Below are 21,665 nucleotides of genomic sequence, written 5' to 3' on the forward strand. Positions count from 1 at the left end.
GCTGCCCTGAGTGGCTGCCCAGGCTGTGCATGGCACGAGGCCAGGAGGTGCCCAGCACCACACTCTGCAGGACACCATCCCCACAGGAAGGTGGCACAGCTCCCCGCCTGAGCCCTGGGCAGCCCTCTCAACCCAGTCCTCTTTTTTTTTTTTGACATTATTTTTCAGAGCAGCTATAGGTTCACAGCAAAGCTGAGTAGAAGGTATAGAGAATTCCCACCCGCCCCCTTCCCCCACATCCATGCAGCCTCCCCACGATCTGCACCCCCACTGAGGGTACCTCTGTCCCAGTGGAGGAATCTACGCTGACACATCGCCATCCCCACCCAGTGCGTGTCAGAGCCCACTCTTCACACTGCATATCCTGCAGGTTTGCATAAATGCAAGACAACATGCTCTAGCATCACGCAGAGCCGTTCAGCTGTCCTAGAAGTCCTCTGGGCCCCACCTGTTCATCCCTCCCCTCAACCCCGGGAACTGCTCTTCCTTTTATCGCAGTCTGTCTTGCCTCTCTCTTACTCAGGGAAGATGCATCATGGATTGCTTCTGGCCCATGGCAGGGAGACTTGCACCTAGAGTGCTCCCACGCCATGCTGTGTCTCTCAAATCACACGGGGATGTCTCCACGTCCTGCCTCAGGTGTAGCTTACGTTGGCATTGGGGGCACAATTGCACCACCTGGGAGACTGAATTTATCCCCTGGCATCACTGAGCCTCAGTTTCCACATCTGCACGCCACCAGACAGCAGTGCTTACCTCATTCCTGAGCTCGGTGGGAGTGGCACCTGCATGCCAGCTGGCACAGGAGGGTGCTCTGTGAGTGCAAACCCCTTCCCCAAAGCCCACCCCCAACCCAGCCATGTAACAGGCTTAACCAGCTTCCTCCAATCCAAAGTTTGACCTGGACACAGATCCATCCAGAAGAATAGGATGGGAACAAGACACGCGGTGCTCAAGAGGAAACAAGATGCGCGGTGCTCACGCCTGTAATCTCAGCACTTTGGGAGGCCAAGGCTGGCAGATCACCTGAGGTCAAGAGTTCAAGTCTGGCCAGCATGGTGAAACCCCGTCTCTACTAAAAACACAAAAATTAGCCAGGTGTGGTGGCAGGTGCCTGTAGTTCCAGCTACTCCGGAGACTGAGGCAGGAGAATCACTTGAACCCAGGAGGCAGAGGCTGCAATGAGGTGAGATCACACCACTGCACTCCAGCCTGGGTGACAAGAGCAAAACTCTGTCTCAAAAAGAAAAGAGGAAGGAAGGGAGGGAGGGAGGGAGGAAGGAAGGGAGGGAGGGAGGGAGAAAGGAGGGAAAGGAAGGGAGGGGAGAAGGTTAGAGTCACAGGCTGGAACTGCAGGGGCTCCCAGGGCCACTCATCAACATCACCAAGTCTCAGGCTCCACCACCACCACCCACAGGAAAACAGCAGCTCACTGACACAGGTAGGTCCACACTCAGGCTAAGCCGGGCTGGAGCTGCTTCCCCAGCAGCAGCCCGGATGGTGGCCCACGGATGAGCCTCCCCCAGTGTCTGGAGCCAGTGGGATCCTGGAGCCACTTCTCATGAATCATCTGTGACACAAATGTTTGCAGCTCTGCCAGGTCCTCTCCCTGTGTGCTCGCAGAAAGGGGCCTTCCTGCCTGCTGCCCCGCCCCAGCACCGTCTCGGGACCAGAAGATAAGGTAGTGGAGCATTGACACAGGTGAGCCTTCCACACGCAGGTGTCAGAGGCGGCAGGGGCTAGTCTTCAGGCCTCGCCTAGGCTCACCTGGAAGGATTTAGAAATCCCTGTGCAGGCTGATGGGATCAGAACCTCCGGTGAGACGCAGCTGTGGGGCCCCTTTTCTTCTTTTTCGAGATGGGGTCCAGGCTGGAGTGAGGGGCTTGATCACCGCTCACTGCAGCCTCAACCCCCAAGGCTGTAGCAATCCTCCCACCTCAGCCTCCAGGGTAGCCAGGACGAAGGTGCGCACCACCACGCCCAGCTAACTTTTCATTTCTGTTGTTCCTGTAGAAACAGGTTCTCCCTTTGTTGTCCAGGCTGGTCCCAAACTCCTGGCCTCAAGTGGTCGTCCCACTTCAGTCTCCCAAAGAAGTGCCAGGATTACAGGCGTGAGCCAACCTGCCCTACCTAGGTGCGGGGCTCTCTGCAGCTCCCCAGGTGACTCAGGCGCAGGGTTGAGCCCCACCTGCCTAGTGGTGACTGAGGAAGGGAAAGGGGCAGTCACAGTCCCGGGTGAGCAGGGACCCAGGGGTCCAGGACCACGACAGATCTGTCTACTTTTGGGGAGGCCACGAAATGATTCCTGAAGGAGTCAAATGATATATTTTAATAATAAATTCTGGCATAGCCACAGTAGGCTGCCAAGACAAAGGGGGAAACAGGCAGCCGGGCCTCCAGGCACCCTACAAACCTCCCTCGTATTTCTCCCTTTCTACGTCATCCGGCAACTCTTCCGCAGTTCCTCTGAGAGCCTCCTGTTTTGCTCTTCGGCAGAGCGAGCACTCAGGACCCCAGGACCGTGGGGCCAGCCTTACGCAATGCCGGAGCGCCGTCTGGTGGCCATTGGGCAACCCCAGCCTCCTGCCGCCCCCAGGGTGGGTCCCCACCCCGGCTCAGGGCCCACTGCAGGGGAACGGGGCACGAGGACACAGCCTAGCACACTGGGGACTCACACTTCATGTTCTTCATCTGCGAGGGAATCATTGCATGAGAAATGGTCCGACTTTATTACAGCTGTAAACTGCAATGCGCATAGCAATAACAGTCAGATTTCACCTGCGAAATTGTCTGAAAACCAAGGGAACAGGCCCTCTCAGAAGCTACTGTTTTCTTTATCCTTTAGCTTTTCTTGGAGCTCATGAGAGAGGTATGTGAAATCTCATCTGCATTTGTCTAGTATAGATCACGTGAGAAGGTCATTTCAGTCACACTAGCACCAGGAAGCCACACTCCAAGGGAGACCCAAGATGTTCCTTTTCCCCAAGATTGAAAGCTGGATCTTCCAGGGACCCAGTGGATCCCAGTGGCTCCTCCAGTTAGGATAACAAGGCCAGGGATCATGAGGGAGGAGCTGTTATGAAGCTGTGGTTTGAACGCTGAGAAACGCAGGCTGGCCAGGAGGGGCTCTGCCCCGCCCCCCCACCCCCGAGAGGGCCAATGGACGAGGGCAGGAATCAGCTGCCAGAACCTGGAGGAGGAAGAGGCCTCTTGGATGGGGGCAGTGGCTTCTGGCAGGCAGGCCGTAGGCAATGATTGGCCTCTGTGTCCTCTCCCTGGACCCCTGGCAGGGCTCCCCATGGTCTGGACCCCACTGAAGGTCACAGCCTGGCATCTCTATGCCAAGTGAATGAGAGCAGAGGGAAGCCTGGTGGAGCCAGGGAAGCTCCAGGCACAGAGCCCTTTCCCCTTTCGCGTGATGGGAAGCTCAGCATCAAATGGAAGGCACTTCGCTTTCTCCTGCCTTGATCCTCACAGCAGCCAGTATAGTGATGCCACTGTTTCCAGGTGGGTAACAACGTCCTATTGTTTAAAACTCACACCTGCTTATCAGAGTCCCAGGGGCAAGGATGAAAACCAACAACACCTTCCAAAAAAACTTGAAATAACCTTGCCCCCGCAGTGTCCAGAAAGAAACCCAACAGGAAAACATTTTGTGGGGTTTTCTTCCCCAAACAGGGGCTGGGTTGCTGCAGTTTGGATATTTGTCCCTTCCAAACCTCATGTTGAAATCTGACCCCCAGGACGAGATGTGGTGGCTCACACCTGTAATCCCAGCACTTTGGGAGGTGGAGGCAGGCGAATCACCTGAGGCCAGGAGTTGGAGACCAGCTGGGCCAACATGGTGAAACCCGATCGTTACTAAAAAATACAAAAATTAAGGCCGGGCGCAGTGGCTCACACCTGTAATCCCAGCACTTTGGGAGGCCGAGGCGGGTGGATCATGAGGTCAAGAGATCGAGACCATCCTGGTCAACATGGTGAAACCCCGTCTCTACTAAAAATACAAAAAAATCAGCTGGGCATGGTGGCGCGTGCCTGTAATCCCAGCTACTCAGGAGGCTGAGGCAGGAGAATTGCCTGAACCCAGGAGGCGGAGGTTGCGGTGAGCCGAGATCGCGCCATTGCACTCCAGCCTGGGTAACAAGACTGAAACTCCGTCTCAAAAAAAAAACAAAAAACAAAAATTAGGTGAGTATGGTGGCGCATGCCTGTAGTCCCAGCTGCTCAGGAGGCTGAGGCGGGAGAATCAGTCAAACCTGGGAGGCAGAGATTTCAGTGAGCTGAGATCATGCCACTGCACCCCAGCCTGGGTGACAGAGTGAGACTCCATCTCCAAAAAGAAGAAAGGTGAAGAAAGAAGAAGAGGAGGAGGAGGAATGAAGAAAGAAGAAAGAAGGGGAAGAGGAGGACAAGGAAGAGGAAGAAGAAGAAAAAGGAGGAAGGAAGAAACCTGACCCCCAGTGTGAGAGGCGGGGCCTGATGGGAGGCGTTGGCTCATGGGGGTGGGTCCCTCGTAAATGACCTGGTGCCGTCCTAGCTGTAAAGAGTGAGCTTACTCCAACAGCGCCTGTAAGAGTTTCCCCAGAGCTGCTTGTTGAAAAGAGTGGGAACTGCCCCTACTCTCTCACTTCCTCTCCCCGAGTGACCTCTGCATGCCAGCTCTCACTGCCTTCTGCCAGGAGTGGAAGCAGCCTGGGGCCGCACCAGGAAGCAGACTGGCCCCGTGCAGCCTTTGCGGCCTGCAGAGCCATGAGCCCAATAAACCTCTTTCCTTATAAATCACCCAGCCTCAAGTATCCCTTTAGAGCAACACAAAAGCAGACTAAGACAGGTTTCTCTGCAAAGGCGGGCAGGCAGGAAGGAGTGTTGCCATCTGGGAATGCATCCCATCCAGAGAGTGGGGCCAGGCCCACGTTAGTCACAGCTGCACATGGGTCTGCTTCCTCATTTACCTCACAGGGACCCTCCCAGAATATAGACAGAAAAATCTATAACAGTCCATCAGGCTCGGGGCCCTGCCTTGTACTAGAAAGCTTCCAAATGCCAGATTGTCAAAAGCAATTTAATTTTTGGAGAAAAAGAAATGCATGTGCAGTACGACTTACATCTCAGGTGAAATGAATCTTCCCACTCATCGGACAGAAACTCAGCTTCGCTGCATTTCCAGCCAGGAGAGCATGGGAGGGAGCCAGAGCCACTGCCCCCAGCTGCCCTTCCCAGAGGCGTTAGTCCTGGGCTCACCCCATGCTCGGTTATCGCTCCGCTTCTTCCTGGCACCGCCACCTCCATCTGGGCCCACTCCCCAAACCCCCAGCAGCAGGTGAGCCCGGGCTCCGGGCCAGCGCCCCACCCAGATCAGGCGAGAGGCATCTTTCCACCATCGCCGTGCTCCAGGGACTTTTCCAATCCTTGCTTCCTCTGTGTCCAGAGGCCGCCTGGCTGAGGGGCCACCATCCAGGCAGGGCTGGCAGAGGCATCCGGAAATCAGATGGTGTGGGTGGGGATGGGACACAGCACCCTCTGGGAGTCATGCGACGCCAGCTCCTCTCCTGGCGGAACGGTTCCCACTGGCTGTGGGAAGTGGTTTTTATAAAGGGGGCAAACTTCCAGGAACCTCTATGGCTCGGGAGCAACCCAGCATTGACAGTGAATCAGAACTACGCAGAGGTGGCCATGGCCCGGGCTGGGGGCGTCTTCCCACAGCCCCCAGGGGTGGCTGCACCTATTGTGCACAGCATTTGGCCTGCCGCGCTGGCCTCTCATTCAGAGCCACGGCTGCGTCCCCCCGTGGAGCCTGGCCCTCCCTGTTGTCTCTCTGCAGTAGCTCTCGGGCTGCGAATGGCAAGAGAAGGGGGCCAGTTAGGGAGGGAAGTCCCCCCACCCAGCACAGCCCTGCAGCCCAGCAGCCAGGGAGCCATAGAACCAAAGAACCATAGAACAAGGGCTTCCTGCCCCTCCTGGTCACCGTCCAGTCCCTAGAGACATTCTGTGGGATCCTGCGTCACCAGCAAAGGGGACCCAGGAAGTCGATCAGGAACGAGCACCCCCCACCTTGTTTAGCCCGTGGGGGCATCACTCACCCACGGCACTGAACACCTCCAACACCTGATGGTTCAGTTTGGCCGAAGTTTCCATGAACAGCAACTTCTGGCTGTCGGCAAACTCCTTCCCTTCCTGAAAGAAACAGCCACAAAATCCAGCGTTGTTTATAAGAGAGTTTCCTAAGAACACCTGGTTCACTCCCAACAGTAAGACCCAAGAAAGCCGAGGCGGGTCAGACCGCGCTCCTCCACGCCTCGTGTCCAGGTTGTATTTCTTGGCACTCCTGAGCAGCCAGGACCAGGAGGGGAGGGATATGATCCCTGGAAGAGGCTCTTCCTCTAGCTGGCTGGCGGCAGCCTTCCTCCTCCTGCAGGACCTGGGAAGCCACGCTCCCACCACGAGGCTCCCCTCTCACTATGGCTGTGGGTACCTGTGGGCTCCAATGCTGGGCAGAGAACCAACTGAGAACCCAGGAAACATGAAAGGCAGAGGGAGGCCCCTGGATGGCGCCCACCTGGGCCTTTCCTCTGGGGACCCCTCATTTTCCAACGTGGGTCTCCTATAGGGAGGAAAGAATGTCCCAGAGCAAAGGCAAACTGGAAGACAGCAGCCTTGCAATGGGAGACCAGGAGAGAAGCGTTCACGGGAAGGCCACCGCCTCGCCCAGGAGTCAGGGGTGGCCGAGGAATGGGGGCCCCCTGTGTGCAGGCCCCTCCCCTAGCCTCCATGACTCTCCCAGGAAGAGGAGCCTGTGGCAGATCCTGGAGAGCACAGCTCAGGCTCCTGACTGTCCTGCCAGACACGGAGCTGGCAGCAGGCGTGGCCAGCCATGCACACAGCCCTGGCACCGTCCACAATTGTGCATGCACCCCTCCTACCCTGACCCAGAGAGCCTGGGCCAGCTGCTCCTCAGCCAGCTCCCCAGGCAGACGCTCCAAACCCACCCTGGCTGCCCACTGCCCCTCCAGACCTTGGGAACCTCACGCCCATGTTTTTGTGCCTGCCCGAGCGCACAGCCCATGTAGTCACTCTCAGGGGCCACAGCTCTGCTGCCAGGCTCCTCCCCTCCCCACCCTGCCTTGCAACAAGGGCTCAGGCTGAGGCTGCCTTCCTTTGCTCCCCTTGCTCTCCCCGCAAATTCTCCAAATTCTTCACCCCACTTCTCCATCTCTCTTCGGCCTCCATCGAAGCCAGAGCCTTTCTCTTCGGGAGGCGTGGAGGTCGGCCTAAGCCCTGAGTCAGGGCTGCCCCTGCGCCAGGGCTGCCCCTGCGCCAGCCTCTAGTGTGTGTGGGGCCTCCCCACCGGCCACTTGCCTGCAGCTGCTTACGTGGTCTTTGTCCTAAATGTGGTGGGAAGTAAGATGCCGTGGAAGAGACAACAGCGACAGCTGGGTGACCGCTGCCTCCACCTGACAGAACTTGGGTGAGGGGGACTACATCTACACAGAGCCCCCTTCTGGGAGCTGAGTGGGGAAGGGAGCTCTGCTGAGGAACTGGATCTTTCTCATTCAGGCCGAGCCCACCCTGCAGCCGCCACCTTGCCCTTCCCTCCACCGGCTACCCTGTGCCTGCTCCTCCACCACTGGCCTTGAACTGTCATTGTCCCTGGGCCTGAGTTTTCCAGGAAAGACCAGAAAGAAATCTTTGACCAAAAGAGAAATTTAGATAGAAAGTTGTGTGTTTGGGCTGGGTGTGGTGGCTCACGCCGGTAATCCCAGCACTTTGGGAGGCCAAGGTGGGCAGATCGTGAGGTCAGGAGTTCAAGACCTGGCCGACATGGTAAAACCCCAGCTCTACTAAAAAATACAAAAGTTAGCTGGGCATGGTGGCTCATGCCTGTAATCCCAGCTACTTGGGAGGCTGAGGTAGGAGAACTGCTTGAACCTGGACCCAGGAGACAGAGGTTGCAGTGAGCCGAGATCGCACCACTGCACTCCAGCCTGGGCTACAGAGCAGGACTTCATCTCAAAAAAAAAAGAAAGTTGTGTGTTTGTGTGTTTGTATCTGTGTGTGTGCTTATAAACTTGTGTGGGTGCAAGTGTGAGTGAATGTGGGGGCGTGCGTGTGTGTGGAAGTACGTGTGGGCATGTGGAGGTGTGGAGGTGCGTGTGCACACGTGTAAGTACATGCAGGAGCGGGTGTACCTGTGTGAACGTGTGCGTGCCAAGGTCTTGACGCAGGTGGGCAGGGCTCTCTCCTCCGCCTGTGGAAGAGAACAACAGGGGCTCCCGGGCAGTACCTCGAAGGTCACCTCCCGCTCCTCACTGAGGTCCGTCTTGTTGCCGACCAGCATCACCAGGACTTCTCCCGGCTGCAGCTCCTTCTCCAGGTCCTTCAGCCACTGCTGAGCCTTGTGGAAGGAATCCTAGGAAAGAAGAAAAAGTAACATCAAACACAACTTACAGGCGGTCTCCATGAGCTATTCCAGGGGGGAAAGACTGGTGCTGGTCATGTTGTGTAAAATGTCACAGAATCCAGCTGGCCGTGGACGGGTCTGCAGCGCCGCTCCGTTCCTCTGAGGAGGGGTTGTTCCTGCTCTGGGTGACCTTTCCAGCGAGGCAGCAAACTGCTGGGACACACGTCAGCTCCTTCACCCTGACCAGGCCCAGGAGACTGCCGGCCACGGGGTATTTCAGGTCATACCCTGAGCTCCTAAATGTCCTCAAAGGACGATTTTGTGCAAGAGTCTGGGGACTGGCCATCACCCCAAACCCTGGCCCCAACACAGCACCAGGAACTATTGAGCGGCAGCTGGCTGTGGCATGTGCTCTGCAGACCACGGAGGAGGAGAACCCCGGCTGTGGAGGAGGATAGGGGTTGTCAGGAGGCCCTCCCGGAGGAGGTGACTAGTGCTCACAAAGGGGGCCCCTGTTTTGTGAGTACACCATGGCATCATTGCATTGGAGAAAGCAGAAGGCAGGTGCATGGGAAGGAGAGTGGCACATGGCTGGAGGCAGGCCCTACCTTCCTGGTGATGTCATACACCAGAAGCGCAGCATTGGCGCCCCTGAAGTAGAGGTGGCAGACACTGTGGTACTTCTCCTGGCCAGCTGTGTCCCAGATCTCAAGCTTCAGAGAGGAGGTGCCCAAATCCACCACCTTTGTGAAGAACGCACCTGAAACAGGGAGGCCAAGAGAGCTTACTCAGAGGACGAGGTGCCCATGTGCGGCTCAGGTGGGACCACAGCAAGCCACAGGCACAGCGATGGGCTCAGAGGGGCAGCTGGCCACGCACCTCCTACGCCCACATGGCCGGGAGGTCGAGCAAACAGCTCCTCTGGGACATGGAGGCTTCCACATCGAGCAAAGCATCAGGAGTGATTGCTATGAGCCCTTCGGAGAGTCTTTGGCTGGGAAGATCAATCTCTCCAGGACATAACACAAAAGCTCTAGGCTACATGTGCTGGGGAAGGGTCTCCACTAACCCGGCATCTGATGCAGCCCTGCCAGCTTCCAGCGATGCAGCCGGGCTCTGGAGCCCCTAGAGCCCTGAGCACCCCCGGCCCATTGGCCCCTTGCCTGCCAGGCCCATCTTGCGCAGGGCCAGCCACAATTGCACAGGCTCCTCCAAGTCCTTCCTTACCTCCTACCCTCCCCACTTCCCCCATGCTGCTCCCCCCAACCCCCTTCTCTACTCTCCCCTCTGCATGGCGTCCTTCCTCTTCTTCCCCTAGAAAACTCTTAGGTGTCCTCTGAGATCTTTGAGCGTCAACCCCAAGATGGCTGCTGGGTCCCCTGCCTCCATGGAAGCCTCCCAGCATCCCAAACACACCCGAAGCTAGGCCTCCTGCATTCTCTACCTGTCTCCTCCAGGAGGACAGGAGCTTTATCTTACTCATTCATGTACCTGCTACACACACACACACACACACACACACACACACACACACACACTACCTCCAAGCACTTTAACATACTGGGCAATGCACTGTTCATGTAAAGATTTTGTACCCTTGGCTTTCCAAAGCGATGTGATTTTTAAATGATTGTTTTATAGATCTCCAAAATGTTTCCCCCATCATGTGCGGCTTGTCAGGGATGTGTTACACACAGAATTGGAAAGGGGGAACACAAGGTGTCCGGGGCATGGAGAAGCCACCAGCACGGACAGGCTCCTGTGAAAGCCACTACCCTGCCTAGACCCTGGCTTGGGTTTGGAGTCTGTTGGGGAGATTCTGGCAAACAGATCCAGATGTTTAAAATGAAAACTTTCACTCCAAGGACAGTGTGTGAGTGTCCTGCGGCTGACATAATTAAGTACCACGAGCCTCCCTTCGGCTTCACGGGCTGCGGGCAACCCTGGCATTCCCGGTAGCTGTATCACCCCCGTCTCTGCCTCTGTCTTCACATGGTTGCCCCTCTGTAGCTGTGTCCTCTCCTCTTCTCATACGGACATCAGTCACTGGACTTGGGGGCCATCCTGAGTCTCAGCTTGTTGGCCTTAATTAGTTACATCTGCAAAATTACCTCTCTCCAAATGAGGTTATACTCATAGGTTCAGGGGGTTAGGACTTAATCACATCTTTGCAGGAGGGAAAAATACAATTGTACCCACTACACAGAGATCAGGAGGCATGGCTGCACAGAGATTTCCAGCATGGCGCAGCAAACCACGCTTCTCTCTCAGGAGACAATCTCTTCCTAAACGGAAGCCACCGTCTGGGCTCTTCTGCCCGAGGCCTGCAGTTTACTGCAGGTCCAGGAACTTGAAGTCAGACAAACTCTCCAGGTCACACAAAGCCACAGTCTCCATCCAGACAGTAGGACCAGTGATTTCCAGCTTGAACAGGGCGACTGAACGGGCTGTAAACCTCTGAACACAGCAGGTGCTCAGCTGGATTGACAGTGGGGCCAGAATGAAGGCCGTGCACAGGCCATGAACGTGGACCCGTCGGCGGTGTGGCTCTGGCAGCTTGCTCCAGCTTCCTAAGTCTCAGCTTCCTCTTCCGTGGCAGGAGCTAATGGCGCCCTCCACCCAGGTGGCGTCAAATGCCCTGAGCAGGGAGAGACACGGCACGCGAATTTTGCTGTTTCTTCCTGTCCTCTTTGCTCTTCGCGGACTTGTCTCAAAATGTGGGCCTTTTATCCACGTCTTTTTGTTTCCTATCCCTTGAAATCACATTTCTCACTTTGAATTTGGTTATATCTTAAAAGCTATGACAGGGAACAGGTGGGCATAAAACTCAGGTTTGCTTTCTCCATTTACCAATCTTAGCCTCTCATATTTTCCTTTCCATGTTGAAAATGATGGCTGGGGGCCGGGCACGGTGGCTCATGCCTGTCATCCCAGCACTTTGGGAGGCCGAGGTGGTGGATTGTTTGAGGTCAGGAGTTCAAGACCAGACTGACCAACATGGTGAAACCCTGTCTCTTCTAAAAATACAAAAATCAGCCAGGCTTGCTGGCATGAGCCTGTAGTCCCAGCTACTTGGGAGGCTGAGGCAGGAGAATCGCTTGAACCCAGGAGGTGGAGGTTGCAGTAAGCCGAGATTGTACCACTGCACTCCAGCACGGATGGCAAGAGACAGAGCGAGACTCTGTCTCAAAAAATAAAAAAGAAAAGAAAATGATGGCTGGTAGTTGAATTTAAACTAATGTAAAATCCCAGGAAATTTCCAAGGAGGGCATGGTTTTTAGTCCAAGCAATGATAATGCATGATAATAGTCAACATTCGGCCATCTACAGATAGAAACTTCTCTTCTCTGCAGAGAATTGTAAGGCCCTCAGGTGGGCCCCTGGACAGGTATCCGAGAAGACATCATGCATTTATTATCATATCCTTTTCCAGAAACCCACTAACCACATTTCCTATATCTCCACAGCTAATGCGAAAATGTGATTAAAAAATAAATTTCTGGCTGGGAAGGCTGAAGCAAGCCGCCCGGGGTCACACAGCTGATGGGTCTGCATACGTGCAGCGGCTCATGCCTGTAATCCCTGCATTTTGGGAGGCCAAGGAGGGAGGATCACTCTAGCCCGGGAGTTCAAGACCAGTCTGGGCAACGTAGTGAAATCTTGTCTCTACAAAAATACAAAATTTAGCTGGGTATAGTGGCACACACCTGTGGTTCCAGCTACTGAAGAGGCAGAGGTGGAGGCTTGAGCCCAGGAGGATGAGGCTACAGTGAGGTGTGCTCATACCACTGCAAAATAAAAGTTCCTCTACTAAATTGTATTTATTTTCTTTTTTTTTTTTTAGTAGAGATGGGGTTTCACCATGTTGCCCAGGCTGGTCTCGAACTCCTGAGCTTGGGCAATCCACCTGCCTTGGCCTCCCAAAGTGCTGAGATTACAGGAGTGAGCCACTGCGCCCAGACTCTCTGCTAAATGTTAACATCATATAAGTTATTTTGCTTTTTTACCTTTTAATTTAAATAAAGAGCTGATTCTGCTCATTGAAGCCCTTGCTGTAGCACTTGGCTTTTTTTGTAAAAATAGTGAGCTGACGACAAATTGAAAAGAACATGAAATGGAAACATATTTTCTGGGAGCGCTAGGACGTCAGCCACAATCTCAGTTCAGGAGGGAAGTGAGCTGGTGCCAAGTTGAATGTGCTCAGTACCTGTTTGTCACCGTCCCCTTCCTGAAAAAAGCCCAATACGTCTGGGGTTAGTCGTGGCTTCAGCTGGCAAATATGCACACAAGCACTAGATGTCACCATCCTTCCAAAAGACATCACCATCACACAGCAAGCCAGCAGCACACAGAAGCTCCCCTGCTGTGGCCATTAGGGTGGTGGTGGCAGTTCATGGAGAGTGCCAACCCCCAACCCTGACACAGCAGTGGCTCCTGAAGCTGCCAGCTCCACCACAGGCCCTGGCAGAAGGCTGCGCTACCTTGGACTCCCTCCGTGCTGCCTCTGTGCCTGCCTGGTCGTGCAGCACTGGCCAGCTTGTTGGCTTAGCCTGGACTCCCCTCCGCGCTGCCTCTGTGCCTGCCTGGTCCTGTGGCACTGGCCAGCATGTTGGCGTTCCAGCTTCAGGGCTCGACTCACTGTCACTTTCTGGCTCTGCTTCCTGCTTCCTCTGACTGGACTGTGTCTTGCCAGGAGCTAAGCCCACCTCCTGTGTCATGTTCCTGCTGTGGGACCCACTCCACACACCCCTCAACTGAACCAGACCCTCAGGAGGGCACCAGGGACCCAAGTCCATCCTCCCAGAGGCTGGCCCTGGCCTGAAGTGACACCCCTCAGACAGGGCCAGCCTTGGTGATGACCTTAAGTCACCCAAGGTAACAGCAACCTTTCATGGAGAGCTCACTCCAGGAAGGTGTTCACGCCCCCATTTCACAGGGAAAACATCCGGGCAGAGGGAAGGAGCTGCGTGACCGTGGCCATCCACCCCTCCCTCCCTCGGAGTTCCTGCAGCCACACACTCTGCGTGCTGCCTCCTGCATTTCCAGGCTGCCTGTGAGGACAGCACTCCCTTCTCCTCTGAGGCTCTGCTCCTGGCCCACCCTCTCCCCTGGGCAGGAGCCAGTGTTCTTGGTAAAAGCTGAAACCACACGGGACAAAAGCAGCGGGAGTGTCTGCTCTCAAAGAGTTTTTACACAGCCCAGATCACTCTTCCCCAAAGCACGTCGGCTAAAGGAATAGGCGCATCCCAGCTCCTCATCCTAAAACTGGCAATATCCACATTTATAATAATATATGATCGTGTAATAATTATAGTGATGATTAATAATTAGCATACACTTTGGGAGGCCGAGGCCGGTGGATTGCTGGAAGTCAGGAGTTCGAAACCAGCCTGGCCAAAGTGATGAAACCCCGTCTCTACTAAAAATACAAAAATCAGCTGGGCATGGTGGTGTGCACAATCCCAGCTACTTGGGAGGTGGAGGTTGCAATGAGCCAAGGTGTTGCCACTGCACTCCAGCCTGGGCAACAGAGCAAGACTCCGTCTCAAAAAGCAATAATAATAAAATAATTAACATAGGCTGGGTGCAGTGGTGCACACCATGGCAAAACCCCATCTCTACAAAAAATACAAAAATTAGCCTGCTATGGTGGCACATGCCTGTGGTCACAGCAACTCGGGAGGCTGAGGTGGGAGGATGGCTTGAGCCTGGGAGGCAGAGGTTGCAGTGAGCCAAGAACACGGCACCGCACTGCAGGCCAGGTGACAGAGCAAGTCTCTGTCTCAAAAAAAAATTAACATCATAATAATTGTATAACATCTACTCATAGTTACAGAAATATTTACCTCCAAAGGCTGTAATATTATCCTGTGTATGACGCAGACACTCGGATGGAAGCAGAGGACACCATCGCTCCCACAGGGGACTCAGCCAACAGCGAAGGAAGGAGCTTCCACATTTCTGCCCCCAACCCAGCACAGCTGCCAACACACAGAGGTGCTCGACACAAAAGTAGGGACACCAGGCTTGGAGGCTGATGGATTGAAGGCGGCTTGTGAGCCACAGGCTAAGCTCATCTGGCTGTCCTCCTCTCTCCTTTGTGCCATGGGCCACAGTCCACAGCCTCCCACCCCGTCCCATCACAGAGACCCAGAGTGGGAACAAAGACTCCAAGCACCAGTCCTGGGTGAAAGGCAGATCCAGCCTGTAGGATAGTTCTCCCCTCGGAGAGAGGAGATAACCCGGGGGAGAGGGTGTTGGAGGAAGGGAGACCCTGGCTTTCATCTGAAAGCCTCCGGCAGGGGGATGACCCCTGAGGGGACAGGCAGAGGACCAGGAATAGAATGAGTCATACAGGCCTCTGCATCTTGAAAACCAGCCACCCAGGTACAGAGCCCGCAACATCCAGGCCTGGTGAGGACCCCATCTGTGTTCTCTGTTCTCAACTGAGGCCACCATCAGGCCAGCCTCAGCCCTTCGATATATGTTTAAAGGAAGCCAAGTCCAATATCACGGGTGAGGGGTGCAGATCTCCTTGCTAATGGGAAAGAGGACTGCACGGCCCAGGCAAGTTCTGACTCTCTCTCCCCAGGGTAGCCTCTGCAGACAGCCTCTCCCCATCGCTCTAGCCCTTCTCACCACTAGCTCTGGGAGTCGGGCCAGACAGACCCCTGCCGATCCCCCTGTATCCCCTGGTGATCCTTCAGGAACCGCCCCCCTGAGAAAATGGAAGGGCTCCCTAATAGCGAACGTCATGTGCCACATTTTACAAGTGTGTTTCTGTGTTTGGTGCATCTGTTTAGCTGGTTATAGAATCTTCCGCACCTAACACAGGCCTACAGAAGAGTCCACGCTCAGCAGACACCTGTTAGATGAGTGAATGAATGAGTGAACTTGGAGAAAGGGCAGCTTATCCATGTCAGAGTCCGAATCTGAAACAGAGTCTGATTCTGCACGTGTTCCCCAGAGGGGATCCGCAGAAAGAACCCCTGGCTTTCCCTGTTTCAGGTGAAAACTGCGTTTCACTGCCTAGGCAGGCTGTGCCCACAGCAGGATGGGAAGGAGGCCAGCAGCCTGCAGATGCCCCTACAGTTACTCCTGAGATTCGTGACGGGTTAGCCTTTTCAAGAAACACAGCGAGAAGGCCTCCCTCCCTGCCCATCCCCAACAATGATCCAGGCCAGACTGGTAAACCAAGTCCAGGCAGGAAGGAAGGTGCTGTTGGGGTCAATTAAGCAAGGGAGCAGTGTTAGCAGGAGGGCAGCCTGGGCGCGGGGAGAGGACAGCTGGTTTGGGCCACTGAGTGGCCAGAGCCCAGGAGGCTTCTTCTGGGCTCTCCCTTCTGCCAACATAATCCCTCACACCCAGCCTGACCCTTCTGGGCCAGAGATCCTACCCCTGAATCTCCACTCCCTGCAGACTCCAGCTGAGCTGAAACCTGACCCAGAGCCAAGACACCCCCTCCCGTCATGCACTGGATACGGGCAGTACAAGACTCCAGGACAGTATGGGGATTCCTAGGCGGGCTTCATCCCCATCTGCCCCAGGTGTGGGTCAGTGGCCTGGACTTCTGCACTGAAAACCAACAAAGCATGCTCCGCCCCTCACTTACAGCCCACCGTAGGCAGGAGACTCTTGAAGTCATTCTTCACGTACCGGAGAGCCAAGCTGGACTTGCCCACGGAGCCACTTCCCAGGAGAACCAGCTTGAACACACGGGGCTGGCTGGGGGCAGCGCTGGGCTGGGGGCTCCTGTGTGCCTGTGCCATGCCCTGCAAAGAATCACAACTGTCTGAGGCAGGTGGAATATCCGAGCCACACCATCGCAGCAAGCTTAACCCCGGGCTTCTTCCTGGTCAGGAGCAGGTGGCCCCAGACAGAGCTCCCAACTCAGAGGCCACCTGGGTCCGTACTCCTGCACCCCTCTGCACCCCACGCCCCATCTCCCCATCTGCAAACTGGGGTGCGTGAGACCCATTTTTAGGTCTGTGGTGAGGAACAAAGAGAGCTTTGCTTGGAAAGCGCCAGGCATGGGTGATGGCAGACCCTGACAAGCGATGATTGTGTGTAATGGTCTCAGGGCTGGCTGTCCTCATTCCATTACTGTCTTTTCTTACAAATCTGCCACTTGTCCCAGAAGTATCTAACGCAGAGAGAGGTAAAAAGCATCTGAGAATTTCCTGGTTGGCTGTTCATGGATTAAAGTTCGTGTTTCAGAAAAACTCTGCCTAAAAAAAAATGTTGGTGTCTCAATGATCTCAAAACATCAAAGACACATTTAGACACATTCCTATTGTGTCTAAAGCCTCAGAACCCACCGTGGGATGCCCCAGAGAAAACCAACTTTGTGATCAAAATAAATGTGGGCAACCCCTGCATATGTTTTCATTATGGAAACTTTGCTGTACACACCACAATAGAGAGAACGGTCTGATGGGCCCATGTACCCACCTCCCACTTCCCCAGTAATCAGCTCGGCCAGCTGTGTCACTCACAAACCTCCCCCCAGCAGGTTAGTGTAAAGCAAATCCAAGGCATCCTATCGTCTGCAAACCTCAGGACAGATACAGGTATTTTTTTCTTCTTTGCAGTTCATGTGTTGAAGAGATCAGGTTGTCTCGTAGATTTCCTGTACGGATGTTGCTGATTGGACCCCTGTGTTATTGAATAGAGCCCTGTGAACTCTGTATCTTTGATACCGTGGTGGTTCAGGACACAAACCTGATTAGATACCGGCTATTTTTTGGCAAGATTGCCACAAGAGTGTGTGTGCACCTCCCTCAGAAGGCAAATAATGTCCAGCTGTCTCTCTGTAATGTTGGCAGTCACTGAAGACCATTACTTTGACCCTCTATTTCACTAGGGGGTTGCAAAATGGTGACATTCTAATAATGTTCTAATCTAATAATAGATAATGTTTGTTATTATCTAGGAAGAGAAGCTCCCCACAATCTATATGAAACCTAACAGGGGGCAGCTGGTCCTGTCATCAGGTCTCATCTCCCCCTCTCACCACGGTGGGGAGGAGGGGGTCTCTCTAAAGGGGGAAGGAAAGGAATTTTGAAAAGGAAATAAGAAAAGCAGGAGTGGTTGAAGCAGCCCACGTGCCCTCACTGCCCCCAGTAAGCAGCCATGGCCACAGACTGGTCTGGTCTGCCCTGCAGGGATAAGAGGGAAAGAATCAAGTTTGGAATCAGTCTTGAAATAAATAGGACTGAGTCCTAGACACCAAGAAGACTGTTCTAGACAGAAAGTGACTGGAGAGTCATGGAGTCGGGAACAGGAGGGTTTAGGGCTCTCTACCCGTCACAGAAGAGGGGCTCCACGTAGTAGACTCGGGTGGTTATCCCAAACAAGCCTGGAACCCCATCTTCCATGGAAATACTCAAGTTTCACCATCAAGTATGAAGNTGTGTTTGTGAACATATTTAAGTCAAGCTACATATTCTCCAAGATTCTGACAAAACTTTTACTTGTGTAAGGACTGTCTCCAGAATGCTGCAGCTGGATTAAAAACATAAAATTAAGTTTTCCATCTGTGTTTCTTTAAAGAAAGAAAGAGAGAGAAAGAGAAAAGAAAAGAAAATCTCCCCAGGTGATCTCAGTATGCAGCCAAGACTAGAAATCACTGACAGAATTCTGTTTTCCTTAGAGCTGGGAACAGGGTCTAGCACGTAGTAAGTGCTCAATAAACAGCTAAGAAATGACTGAATGAGGCCAAGCACAGAAGAGCACGTAACACTTGCATTTTGAAATATCTGCCTGAATTGAGGACGATTTCCAGAGGCCCGCTGTGGTTTGTATGTATTCTTCAAAAAGCAGATTTGGAAACTTAGTCCCCAGCACAACTGTGCTGGGAGGTGGGGCCTAATGGAAGACAGTCAGGTCAAGAGGACTCTGCCCTCATTAACCCACGCCCAGCATGGATTATAACACTGTGGCTGTCTTTCATGTCCGTGAGCCTGCCTGTATGTTCTCTTGCCTTTTCGCCTTCCACTGTGGGATGACGCAGCAAGAAGGCCCTCAACAGGTGTAGCCTTGGACTTCCCAGCCTCTAGAACCATAAGAAACAAATCTCTGTTCTTTATAAATTCCTGTCTCAGGAATTCTGTTAAAGCAGCACAAACAGGCTAAGACAGCACCTGAGGCAAAGTGAGAGTGGCTGGGGTGAGAACTTGGCCCAGCAGATGATCTGCCCAAGTCAGCTGGGACAGGCTGTCAGAGGTCAAGACACAGCCGAGACTTTCCGCCCTTTGGTGGAAGAGGAAAGGGTGAAAGAGGGGGTACAGTGTACATTGCTCAGGTAATGGGCACACCAAAATCTCAGAAATCACTAAAGACCATATCCATGTAACCCAATACCACCTGTTCCACAGATCTATGGAAATAAAAAAATAATAATAAATAATAAAATATAATATATAAAAATAAAATAAAAATATAAAATATATAAAATAAAAATATATAAAAAATATATTTAAAAATATAAATATATATAAAATAAAAAAATATAAAATATATATTTAAAATATATATATAATATAAAAATAAAATATAATAAAATAATTAAAAAATAGTAAAAAATAAAAAAAATCTATGGAAATACCACAAATCTATGGAAATAAAATAAAAATAAAAATAACCAAAGCTATCCCTTTGAGTTCTCTATGCTATTTATTTGCACGGGTTAATAAAACCCTTCCTAAGTAAAAAAAAAAAAATCTGTGGCCCAAAACATGTCAGAATTAGCTGAAACAGGTGGACTCTGAAAGAATGTCCTGTGACTACTGGGATACCAGCGTCTCATTCCTTTGACGATGATATGTCTCTTTGTTTTAAAAAGTTATTTTATTTTTGGGCCAGACGCAGTGGCTCACACCTGTAATACCAGAACTTTGAGAGGCTGAGGCGTGTGGATCACTTGAGGTCAAGAGTTCAAGACTAGCCTGTCCAACACGGTAAAACCCTGTGTCTTCTAAATACACAAAAATTAGCGGGGTGTGGTGACAGGCACCTGTAGTCCCAGCTACCCAGGAGGCTGAGGCAGGAGAATTGCTTAAACCTGGGAGACAGAGGTTGCAGTGAGCCGAGATCCCACCACTGTACTCCAGCCTGGGCGACAGAGTGAGACTTCGTCTCAAAAAAAAAAAAAAAAAAAGAAAAAAAGGTCGTTATTTTACTATAAACATACAAATGTCTATATAAAAAAAGACTTCCCATAACTCCAGCCCCTTAATACAGCCACGAATGGTATTTTTGCCCACTTTTAGTTTTTTTCTGAGTCTTAAAAACAAACCAAAACCCATAGTTTTAACATAAAGTTATATCCTATGTTTTAAAAATACTTAAATATAATACCAAAGACAGTCGCCCACATTGCTTCAAAATCGTATCTAATGGACACACAACACTTCTTCAACTAACTCAACTTGCTGCACCATTTTCCTAGTACTGGATTTTTACTTGGTTTTAATTTTTACTCTGTAATAAGATTGCAGTAAACGTTTCCTTATATAACTTTTTGTGTGATTCAGTGTTGTAAGCTTTCAATAATGAAAGGTTGGAGGCCTCAGTCCAAACAGAAAATTAAAAGTGTGGCACCTGACCCCCACCTCCAGGATTTAATCAAGGTCGGGTTATTAGCAGTCTTTCTGAAGGCAAAGATGTTTTCGGGAACAGCATATTTGAGATTGGAGCTTCTCTAGTAATCTTAACTTGGGGACTTTTCATCTCTTACACCTCCCTTCCACAAAGGGGGGAAGAAAGGAGAGCAAGCCCAAAACTAGTCTTTTTTGTGGGGAAGGGGGCATTCTGGGGAAGGGTCTGGTTGATGAGTCTGTTACCAAATGTGTCCCTGTGTCTCCCTTGCCTGGACCTGTGAAGAACACCGACATTATGAGAAGAACCCAGCACACTGTGTTCAGAGTGCAGCCATTTGATTCAGAGAGAAAACAAAATGTAGATTGTAAAAAGGAGTTTACAAGAAAATCTGACAAGCTTCCTAGATATCACTGGGTATGAAATTGGGAATCTTGATGTCATTTGAAATGGATTCCTTGAAGGGTTCTTATTAACAGAAATCTTTTTTTTTCCAAGACCTTAAAATTGGAACTTTCCCAAAGAAAAATTCAAAGAGGAATCTCCTTCCGGGAATCTGACCTGGTGAGCCATCAGAAATCCGAACAAGGAAGTATCCAACCCAGCTTTGTCCTTTGAATTATGCACACACAGGCACATGCACAGACACAAACAAATACAGACACAAATACAAACACGTGAGCACATACACACAGAGGCAGACACACACACACAGAGGCAGACACACACACACGCAAAGGTAGACACACACACACACACACACAGAGGCAGACACACACACACACAGAGGCAGACACACACACACACACAGAGNCACACACAGAGGCAGACACACACACACGCAGAGGCAGACACACACACACACACACACAGAGGTAGACGCACATACACAGAGAGGCCGACACACACACACAGAGGCAAACACAAATACACACACACACAGAGGCAGACACACACACACACACAGAGGCAGACACAGGCACGTGCTCACACAGACACTACACAGTGCACAGAGGTTTAAACAATGACTCACCTGTTCCCCAGGTTCGGTCACTTGTACGGAGCTGAAGAGCCTGTCATCACCAGTCCACAGAGGTGCCACCTGTCTTCCCTTTCTCCTTGCTCTGGCCCAGTGGGAGGTTTGCTTCCCTCCACGGGCGGGACAGGAGGAGCCTCTGCTCCAATGGAAAACAGCCGCAGAGCAGAGGTCAAGAGCAGCAGCCTTGGACCAGGGCAGTGCCCACTGGCCGCCAGCCCCAAGGTCAGGCTTATTTTCCTCCAAAAAGGTTTCAAGGCAAAGTCCACAGTGATCATGTGGTCACCTGGGGCAGGGCGGAGGCTGGACCACAAAGCAGGTGACCCACGAGCACCTGCACGCTGCCGGAAGCCACATTCCAGTCCAGAGCTTGCTGGCACCCAACTGGAGCCCGGTTTTCAGCTTTGTTCCGGGGTGTCACTTCCGGGGTCTCACTTTGGCATGGAATGTTTTTCTTGGCTCCTTCCTCAGAGCTGTATTGAATCTTTGTTGCGCTTGAAAAACCAACAGCCCAGAAGAGAAGAGAATATTTCGGTCAAATGAATTCCTCCCACTGTCAACTGAAGCCAACCCTGGCTGAACCCTGCACTGGACCCAGAGGCCACTCAGTGTGGGCCAGTCCAGGGTCAG

At 52.5% G+C, this 21,665-nt stretch overlaps 1 protein-coding gene across 3 annotated transcripts; it reads right to left on the reverse strand.

The window, feature by feature from the left end:
- Positions 1–5,050: 5,050 nt before the first annotated feature.
- On the reverse strand, positions 5,051–21,645 carry RAB17 (RAB17, member RAS oncogene family). Of its 3 annotated transcripts, XM_017537752.2 has the most exons (7): positions 21,033–21,119; positions 18,544–18,652; positions 16,014–16,173; positions 9,010–9,161; positions 8,285–8,410; positions 6,084–6,177; positions 5,051–5,835 (listed from the first exon to the last, which is right to left on the reverse strand). In XM_017537752.2, the coding sequence occupies exons 3-7, from the start codon at positions 16,168–16,170 to the stop codon at positions 5,726–5,728; spliced, it is 639 nt and encodes a 212-aa protein (XP_017393241.1). In that variant the 5' UTR covers positions 16,171–16,173; positions 18,544–18,652; positions 21,033–21,119; the 3' UTR covers positions 5,051–5,725. The 3 variants fall into 3 exon arrangements, with proteins under 3 accessions (XP_017393241.1, XP_037597690.1, XP_037597691.1); XM_037741762.1 differs by lacking the exon at positions 18,544–18,652 and having other exon boundaries at positions 21,033–21,645; XM_037741763.1 differs by lacking the exons at positions 18,544–18,652; positions 21,033–21,119 and adding an exon at positions 17,330–17,808.
- Between the last annotated feature and the right edge of the window lie 20 nt (positions 21,646–21,665).

This window comes from Cebus imitator, unplaced genomic scaffold (assembly GCF_001604975.1).
Source record: "Cebus imitator isolate Cc_AM_T3 unplaced genomic scaffold, Cebus_imitator-1.0 Scaffold106, whole genome shotgun sequence".
NCBI lineage: Eukaryota > Metazoa > Chordata > Mammalia > Primates > Cebidae > Cebus > Cebus imitator.

Coding starts and splice junctions, on each gene's coding strand:
- RAB17 (XM_037741762.1), bottom strand. CDS start 16,170: ATGGCACAGGCACACAGGAGCCCCCAGCCCAGCGCTGCCCCCAGCCAG. Junction 9,162..16,013: donor TCTCCTGCCTACGGTGGGCT/GTAAGTGAGGGG, acceptor TCCCTGTTTCAG/GTGCGTTCTTCACAAAGGTG. Junction 8,411..9,009: donor TGTATGACATCACCAGGAAG/GTAGGGCCTGCC, acceptor CTTCTTTCCTAG/GATTCCTTCCACAAGGCTCA.